Source organism: Cyrtonyx montezumae, unplaced genomic scaffold, assembly GCF_038088225.1.
Source record: "Cyrtonyx montezumae isolate F1298 unplaced genomic scaffold, pur_monq_1.0 scaffold_3, whole genome shotgun sequence".
Classification (NCBI taxonomy): domain Eukaryota; kingdom Metazoa; phylum Chordata; class Aves; order Galliformes; family Odontophoridae; genus Cyrtonyx; species Cyrtonyx montezumae.
Window position 1 is genome coordinate 112364240 of NW_027072034.1, and position 9758 is coordinate 112373997.

The 9758-nt window shown below is 43.5% G+C and overlaps 1 protein-coding gene across 1 annotated transcript; it reads right to left on the reverse strand.

Annotated features, from left to right (window-relative positions):
- Positions 1 to 367: 367 nt before the first annotated feature.
- On the reverse strand, positions 368 to 9422 carry LOC136052713 (cytokine receptor common subunit beta-like). The gene is given in 14 exon segments (XM_065743027.1): positions 368 to 2057; positions 2339 to 2442; positions 3201 to 3270; positions 3544 to 3634; positions 3906 to 4077; positions 4169 to 4314; positions 4631 to 4791; positions 4898 to 5030; positions 5512 to 5677; positions 6148 to 6293; positions 6573 to 6757; positions 8511 to 8640; positions 9232 to 9334; positions 9336 to 9422. Coding segments are annotated over 14 exon segments (2784 nt in total). The 5' UTR covers positions 9390 to 9422; the 3' UTR covers positions 368 to 934.
- Positions 9423 to 9758: the final 336 nt, after the last annotated feature.

Genomic DNA, 9758 nt, shown 5'->3' on the forward strand with positions numbered 1-9758 from the left:
ATCAGTATTGTCCCATTAAAGCAGCAGGAGGAATCAGCAGGCATAAAGACAGAACTGCTTCTGAATAGGTCTGTCAAATAATATAGCAAGCTCAGGAGAAAACGTCCTACTTCATAAGTGCCAGTTCTGAACCTAGAGAATCTTCTAAGGCATGTTCAAATGACTGATGCTTTTGTAAGTACAACATTCTTAACATATGAAAGGAAGAATTTGTAAGAAAAAATAATATATTTTATTAGTTAAAATTATATATTTGAAAAACACACATATTCTTTATAATGGTAAGCCCATCTTCAGATCTAAAACTAAAGCCTTTTATCTGTTCAGAGTGGCATTTCTGTGCTCCTATCTTGCAACGATTTTTTTTTACTGAAGCAGTACCAATAAAATAAAATAAACATAGGGTTTTCTTTCTCAGTAACACTTATTAAGAAAAAAAAAAGAAAAAAGAAAATGTCACATAGTTAAGATGAATTATAGCATGCTTAACATCCACTGAAATTAAAGGAAAATAATTTGATATTTTAACATACAGAAATTGAAAAACCCCACCAGACACGGGCTCCCATCCCTTCACATCCTTTCTCTCATCTCTCTGTTATTGGCCCATTCCATTCCTTTTACTGTACTGAGTGAGTCTTTGGGATTTTCTCCAGTAATATATGTATCTCAGTAACGTCTCCATGGAAAGCCAAAAACAGTTCCAAAAACACCAAGTCTGTCAATATGGCAATATTTAGATTGTCTTTCATGACAAAGTTGCAAAGGTCGTGGAGGATAAGATCAAGCCATGGCTTTCAACACCAATTTGCACTGTAAGATAGAAAAAGGAATTACTGTTTATTTGCTCCTAGATTAGAGAGTTCATTTTTATCAGATAGCTGCCACCACTTTCAGCTACTCTTAGCCTTGCTATTCATTTATATTTGCTCCTCTAAGAGATTTCTGTGATCTTTAAAGATTGCTGCCAAGAGAAGTAATCATCTGATTTCAGGTTTTTGAAAAGCTGAATAGCCTGCATTTTTGATACATCCCTTTCCTTGCCCGTGTTGGATTCATCATCTTGTATGGGTTTCCCAGGTGCTGTCCTACCTCTGGAAGTCAGGAAACCTGGCTCAGTGCTGTCAGGATTTAACACCACCAAATTACCCTCGGACAATGGCTGCTCTTTGGGGAGAGTACTTCCCTTCAGTTGGAAAGGCAAAGAAGTCTTTGTGAGTTCTGAAGGCCCACGGAGACCTGAATGGACATCAAGGTAGTCTCCAAATGTGTCCCCATGCATTTCAGGAGAGGCTGGTACTTGGCCTGAAGGTGGGAGCGTGACATCAAATTTCCCAGGAGTAACCTCATGGCAAGAGCAGTCACTGGAGGGCTGGAGCTCCTGTGGGTCACAGGGTTTCTCCCCAGCGGTGACAAGTGGCAGGTGTGCGGTGTCACGGGCTGATGGAAGTAACAGGCTGTCTGCGGTGATGTACTCCAAGGGGCACTGCTGAAGGAGTGTGGGACAGCCAGGAGCCTCTGGAGACTTGTGCTCTTTTGTTCTCACATCTGTGTCCTTCCCACAGGCGGTGGGAAGTTGTGAAACTTCCTTCTTATCGTTGAGATACTGCATCACTTCCTTCTGATCTGGGAGCAGAAACGGCGGCAGAGGACCTGCTTGTGGCTGCTCTTGCCTCTGTGCAGCCCGGGGACTCGCTTTGTCTGGAAGGGTCACATACTGTAGGGACGCTGCTTTCTCCCGTTCTTCCATTGGATTCGAGGTCACTTCCAGGGTCTGATGCATCTCGGGCTGAGAGGACATCGCTGGGCTGTACAAGTAGGGGCCATTGAAAGCAAAGCTAGTGATTACTGTCTGGGAAGTAATACTTGCACCACCACTGTTTCTCCTTGAAACGGAAACGGAAAAGGAATGGCCTGGAATCTGACTTGGGAAGATGACTGGGGCGTGCTCTGGCACATTTAGAGCACGGTATGGGTTCTGCAGGTCCAAAACATCCGAAGAAACCTCTGTTTTTTCCGTCTGCACTTCAGCGGACTCTGACAAAACGTTCATCTGCCTGAATGGGGAACAGTTAAAAGTTGCTCATGAGGAATACATTTGTGATAAACATGAAGCAGAAACACAAGCTCAGTAGAAAACTGAAGTAGCTATGCGTATGGTTAGAATGATCTGTATAGGTGAGCAAGTTAAACCAGATAGCACGGACCTCTATCCCCAGATCAGAAGTAACCACCATGGGCTTTCTGGGGACAGAACATTTGACTCTGGCTTCCCATGAGCTGGGGTGCTCTCAGAGCATGTCATTCACAGTGTGACTACAGTGTTCTCTTCATTCACCTGTTCACAACTTGAAGGAAGCTAGGCTGATCCACGTGCTCCACAAGGCTGCATTTGTTGAAGTCCAGCTCGCTGCTTGCGTGCCAGTTTCCTAGAGGAACTTTCTGGAAAAAATAAAAAATAGCAGACCTGAGGATAGAGAAGCGTTTCACCAGCAGCAGAATCATGATCAACACACTGAGCATGGAGAAGGAAAAAAACTAGTAGAGGCTAAAGCATCTGGCAGTATGCTCTAGTAAAGTTGGATCCAACTTCAACATGACGACTGCTAGGTGCTTTCACTTCTCCAGAAGAATCTTGCTTCAAAACCAAATTGCCTTGCTACTGACCTTACCTAACACTACACAGCTGGGGTGGTTGGAACCCTTCTCTACAGGTTCTGACCACAATAAACAGAGCTGTTGGTTCGTGCAAATTCAGACCCATGAGATTAAGACACTGACCTCTTCTGAAAGGGAAAACACGTAACAGATAGTAAACAAAGCTACTAAGATGCCTCTTTAAGTGTGGGGGGAAATAAAAATCAGATTTTACTGAAATATCATGCAAAAAAACTATGTTAAGACTACAGTAGAAACAGAAACATTTTATCTTCTGGCAGAGGAGATAAAATACTGAAAATTTCCCACCTTGATATTAAATGATTTTCATGCTGACAAGCACAACACAGGTAAGTCTGCAGGTATAAATGTACAATTACGGTTCTATTGCAAATGGACTGAACTTTTCCTAACAACAAGGAATAGACAATATAAAGTATCTGTTCCCTGCAGACTAGGACACAAAATGGTGCTCTTGGTATTACTGGGGTTCACCTAGAAGAAAGAAGTAATGAACCTTCCAAGATATGGTTTCCTCTTACCTTCAAGTAGCTCTGGATCAGCAGACTCTTACTGGGGTTTGGAATCTTTTCCTCCCACAGCTTCTTCTGCCTTCAACAACACAGAGTTTTCAAGATTTGTGTCTCAATGTGACAAGAAGAAGAGACCACAACTCATGCTCCATGCTGCTCTGCATGGCCCCACTGTGGCCCTGGTGAGCAGCAGCCAACTCTCACCACTGTTCGGCCTTGCACAAGGCTGTCACTGCACATACAGGGTCCTCTCTTCATAGACCACTCTTTTAGTGGACAAGCATTGCCTCACCCTTTCTTCCACACCCATGGCCATCAAACAGCTAAACTGCCTCCTCACAGGGCAACTTACCTCAGGAAATACTTATAGCTGCAATAAGCAACTACGAGCAAAATGGTGATGAGAGCTGGGAGTATCAATGGGAGCACCAGTGGTGAAAGAACTGAAAGAGAGAAAAAAGACATCGGGAGTCATCACTTGAGGCCTCACTTCCCATAACAGGTTTTACATTCTGATCATTCTTCCTGCAGACATATATGGGAAGTGGAAATGACCAAATGTGTCCTGAATACCGCAATGAGGAGCAAGAAAGACATCTTGGCTCTTTTCCAACATGTTACATCTGCCAAGAGAATGTATGACTATTTCTCTACAGGCACTTTATTCCGTAACTGAACACAAACCCTGACAAAACCACTACCCATGAAAAGTACCGTTCTCCGTTTCCCAGGCAAACTCCTCACTCCATTCGCTCCAGTATCCCTGATAATCCTGATTGTTCACCATTGCACGCATTTTTCCCCTGTATTTTGTAGACGGTGACAACATCTGATCGGTGAAGGTGAAGGGAGGCTCATCACTGGTAATATTTATTGTCTGCACAGTCTGCGGAGAGGAAAGAAGCACAAATGACAGAAGTGAGAGTGACTCTCATTCCCACTCACAAGGCAAGGAGAAACCAGGACCTATCATTCACCTTTTCATATTGGTTGTGCTTCCAGAACTGAACTTGGTATTGCTGTTTTATGAAACCATACTGTAAACTGTGTTTTTTCCACCTCAGTTCATACTCTTGGTTTTCTATCAGTTCCACTGATACATTGGCAGGTGGCAGCACCTTAACTAGAACACAGAGAGTGTCTCAGAGTCCGTAACAGCATGCAGACCCAGTGCACCCATTCACCACCTTCCATAATCATCCACCACATTTCCAAACATTTTCAGGTACAAAGTGATATCTTGTCCCAGTGTGGGAACTCCCCTGCCTGCTGTCTGTGAAGAGCATCACCAGTACCTCCAAACACACACAGGCAGAGACAACTCACCCGGCTCACCTCCCTCTTCCAGTGCTTCAGGGGCAACTGCACAAACCTCCAGGACCTCCCCTGGGTCAGACCCAACTCTCCCAGGAGAGGCAAGATGCCAAAGAGCAACTCACTGTTCTTGCTGCCTTCAATCAGCTTTTCCTCTCTCTTGATCCGCACAGACACTTGGTACTGGCTTTGACTGCTGATATTGCTAACAGGAATCCCACAGCTTTGCAGCACGTATGGGACATGGGGCAAAGCCTTCTCAGACACAGGAAAGCACTCTTCTTCCCTGAGCGGAGAAAAGGAGGTGGTGCTGAGGTCAGCAGGAATGACACAGAGCAGAAGCCCAGCAGGACAGACAGAGATAGGTGTGCTGCCTTCAGCAGATCACATACACTGATGCTGGAGTGGCCCTGAAGAACAAGCCAAAGACGACAGAGGTGGCAATCACTTTCTTCACTTCCCAGCTACACATCAGAAGATTTGCACCATTGAAGAGGCAACGAAGGTTCCTGGGCTGAATGCCACCTACACAGAAGATCAGAGCATGCTAAGAGGCAGGACAAGTCCAGTGAAAGCCTTTGGCTTGCATGAACAAGGACCCTGCCAATGGGATGGAAAGGCCAAGTACACTGCAAGAGACAAGATGGACACTTGCTCTTATTTCCATTTCCAAACTTCTCCATGCTCTTCTAGGCCATACTTATCCTTCCAAATGGAACAAGCCCAACAACACAAGAGAAGACAATCACGAGTCTTCTTCATGAGCTGCATCCCAAGACACAGTCAGTCCCATGGAGTGGACCTCCCACAGAGGTGCACAGCCCCCAGCCACACCACTGTTGGTAGGACTATCCCGGTGAATCAAGTGTTGAGGCTCCCTGAGAGAAAGCAATGACTGGAAAGTGCTTCTCCTGCAACTTCTGGATTTGGAAGGGACCCGTAAGGATGGTCCCATGGTCCTGGCTTCTCAGCCAGCCCTGTACAGCCCTGCTCCATCCGCCTCTACCTTCGGGGGTATCCCAGGACACATCTGTGCTCCACTCGCTGTATTGCCCAGAGAAGCCTCTGCCCTGCTCCGGTCTGGCTCGCACACGGGCAGTGTATCTGCTTCCTGGGATGAGGTGGCTGAGATGGCAGTGAGTGGTGTTGGAGAGCAGGTGTGAAGCAGCCTTCTGTCAGCAGGGGAAAGGAGAGAGAACACAAATCAGTGGTGACGGCTGGAGGGAAGGCAGAGAAGGAGAAGGGATGCGTCTCAAATCTGTTCTGTGCATGTGAAACATTTTCAAAGGTGTTTTGCCCTTCTCCCGTGTGAGCCCACAGGCTCCTCTTCAAACATGTCCTAAATTCATTTGGGAGGGACGCAGGGTTAAATAAACTCCAACTCAAAACCCAAGTGCAGTGTTTTTTTTCAGTGAAGAATTGATTTCTGCATTCAAGTCAGGACAAGTGGCATTTCACCAGGAAATTCACTTGCAGACAGAAACACAACCTCTTCCTCCTGGCCTAAATCAGCATTTTTTGCAACTCTTCATAGTGCCTGAGAACAGAAATGTTGCCTATTTGCATGACGTTTACCATAAGTCCTCAACCAACCAGAAGGCTGCAGCCAGGGCCAGGACAGCCCAGCTCCTCCTGCTCTTACCTCCCACGACTCCCAGTCCCGTTTGTAAGCGACTTCATACTCCAGTGCATTGCTCAGCCCTTGGCTTCCATCAGGAGCAGTCCAGGTCAGCAAGAAGTCTCCTGAACTTCCTCTGACTGAGAGGTTTTGAGGTGGAAGGAGCTGAACTGGAAGGTGAAGGTACAACACATGAGAAGCAATACTGAGGGCAGGGACATGAAGGAGGGGAATAAGACACCTCGTTAAGCTTTCTCATTTCCACAATAACTTTTCAGGTGCCACTTGTGGAGTGCCCCTCATTTGTCCACCAGTTTTCAGAGCCTCTCACTCTTTCCCCTCCCTGTCACATCCTTTCATTGTACAGATGTTTTTCAATTTTCACATTATCAGTACAGTTCACCTCTGGACCAAACATTTCAAAATGGAACATGGTGTTTATTCCTTACCATTTTGGAAAAGATGAACTTTTAGTTGTGCTTCAAGAATCTGCTTTGGTTCGAAGCTGTAAATATCATCTGGCCCGATCCCCAAATTATGTACAGTTTTCTGACAAACCCAGTGAATGTAGGAGTCTGGAGCCTCATGTACATCATCTTTCACTTCCTTTATGCAAATCATTTCTTCTCTCTGTCTGTGTAAAAACAAAGCGATCTATAAAGACGCAATATGGATCTCTTCTGTTCATGTAAAATTAAATGATGAAAACTATTCCATCTGTTTATATTTTCCTAATTTAATATGAAAAGTATATCCTTATTATCAATATTATTCCCATATTGCACCAAATACTATGACTAACATTTTTATCACCTTTTGTTTTTCTCAAATCCATTCCCATTTCAAAGTATTCAACAGAATCTTACATTTTGGTACAATAAAATTTTGTCAGTTTTCAGTCTAGCCATTGATTATCTCACATTTTTTTTTGAGAAATAGATGGATAAAAAATAGTATCAGGGAAATGCATCTGATACTTAGAGTGAAAGGCAAGAAGGTTTCTGACATTCCTTAGTTTCTTGAAGGAATTCCTTTGGCAGTCCCAGAAAGACACTTAAGCATTTTTTTTAATTCACCCAAACTGTATTTCTATATCCTTGGCAGTTCTGTTCTGTCAAGAGACCTTACGTACTCATTAACTTCATCCAGAATGTTAGGCATCATTTTAGATAGCTTTTCTCCGGGCCAAAAAGCATCATCAAGATTAAAAACAATATTTTATGGTGGTCAGAAGAGGATGAGCTTTGTGTGCTTGAGTAGCCTGAGATGACAAGAGATGCAATACTTCTTTCTGTACCCTCTGGGATTCTGCTTGAGCCTATGACTTCATCCCGTTGTTCCTGTTCAAATAAAGCTGTGCATATCTGAGCTGAACTGCAGTCTTCCAGGATTGGATGAGGTCTCTAAGCCAACCGTATGCCAGCAGGCATTATTTAGGAGTACAGACAACTGCAATGTTTGGATACTAGCAAGAAAACCAGGGATATTTCTGCAGTAAAGATGGCTCTGACCAGACATGATTCCTGTATCAGCCACTGAAAACAATCCATCATCAAACAGTGTTCCAGACCAGACACCAAACATCAAAGTTATTTTTTTTATCTTTCCTTTCATTTGTGGTTTTTTTCCAGAATTTTGGCTTCAAGGTCCTTTTCCAAAGAACTTCAGCTCATTTCTCCTGTTTTTAGATGTATCAGTTCTCTCTTACCTACCACCAAATCAAGTGTTCCCTCTTCTCCTTTCCTTCCTCTGTCCCAAGATGCTAATACATTTTCCTCTCAGCTTTCCATCCTTAACTTCCTCTCCTCCTTTACTATTTCTCGCTCTTTGTCCTCTCTTATCCTCACAACTGATGGTGTCTGCTGATTCTGTTCCCTTTTCCAAAGGAAACAGATGCAGCATGGAGAGCCTCTCATAAACAGACCGGTATCTCTGGGAGGAAGATTGATAGCACAGATGAACTTACCCGTATTCACTCTTTCACATGCATAGCATATTCAAGGTCTTTCAGAAGTGATCAAAGCCATCCTCTCAGTGATGACCCTAACCAGGCAAAATAGCATCTCTCCCTGCTAGGTTTATGAATAAGGCTCAAGCCCGCTCTTCCTCTCCGTCTATCTTCACTACCTCATGAATTGCCATCTGCACGCCTCCTCATATTTCCTATCCACAATTCCATAACAAAATTACAAGAAAATAATGGAAAATGTGATAAAATTAACTCCGCAGGCACGTGATAAGGGCTTCTCCCCTTTTTAGAAGAGGCATCAGAAGCAAGCACTGTAACCCAATAACAGCTTTTATTATCTGAGAACCTGACTGGGATTCCAGGTTGTGGACAAGTACTCTCTGGACTTTTTCCAGCATGGTCTATTTCAGGTACTTACTTTTTAATATCATCCCTTTGGTAGAGCGTCAAACCAAGGAGAGCATGAGCCTCTGAATGTTCCTTCCATGTGCACGTCACGAGTGAGTTGTAGTCATTGTGGCATCTCAAGCTCTTCATTGGAACACTTTCTGAAAAGGGAAACAAGACACACACAAAAAAAAGTAAAAGAAAGAAAGATGCCGTGCTTGGAAATGGAAATAGTGAGAGAGAGCAGGAATTACAATGATTCTGCCATCGAATTGGGGATGGCACAGATGGCAACACTTCCAAGGGCACCAGGAAATGACTCTTGGTGAAAATATGTACGAAGCTGTGGTCATTCTGCACATCTTCCATAGTGCAAAAGTGTCAAGCAGTGATATGAGTAAATACAGTGGAGACCTCTGTGCCTGCAAGACATGTTTCTGGTCAAGCAGAAATTGCTGGCTGGGCATGGATACTGCAGTCAGCAGGGATTTGGTGATGATTTTGTCCTTGTGTATTGCTCTATAGGACTTCTTTGCAGCCAACCTCCACACTGTCACCTATCTGTCTGCACCTGCACCTGCCACGAACTGTCTGCTTTTCATCAGAAATGCTTCACTTCAATGCTTCCATCAAAAAAGGAAATAGAAAATGAGAAAGACTAACTGATGAAAGGAGACTGGTACACAAAAGAGAGGAAAAAAAGGAAAAAAAGGGCAAGAAACGGATAAATAAATAATAAATTTGAAGCTCACCTTTAATGACTTGGTCACTGAAGTCCAATGACAGATTGAGCAAAAAGATGAAAAACCCTTTCATCTTCATACTGTTCTTTGAACATATGTTTTCTATAAAAAGTAAATGTTTTCATTGCCCATGTTTCTTTTTGTCTTATTGTTGATCTTGTTTTCATTTCTTGTAAAGAGAAGTAAAACTGATTTAGGGAACCTTAGGCATTTTGCTGTATTGAAGTGATGTTTGGAAGGAATTCCCTCCGTTAGTTTGTTGTGTCAAAATTCTGATAGAATGTCTACAAGGCCTTTGCTGATGTTCAAAATTCCCAGTCTTCTTATTGTGCGAACCTGCAACATGAGCAAAGTATCAAGAGCAAACACGTATATCCACGAAAATGCACAAAGTCTTCCAGCACTAAACAAGAAACATGCATAATTGTGAATATTTGCAGCCTGCATATTCATTTGTCCTTATGCTCTTTATGCTTATAGTCTTCCTTCTGTTTTGTTGCTTTCCTTAAAAATATGTTCCCCAACCACATAACCTC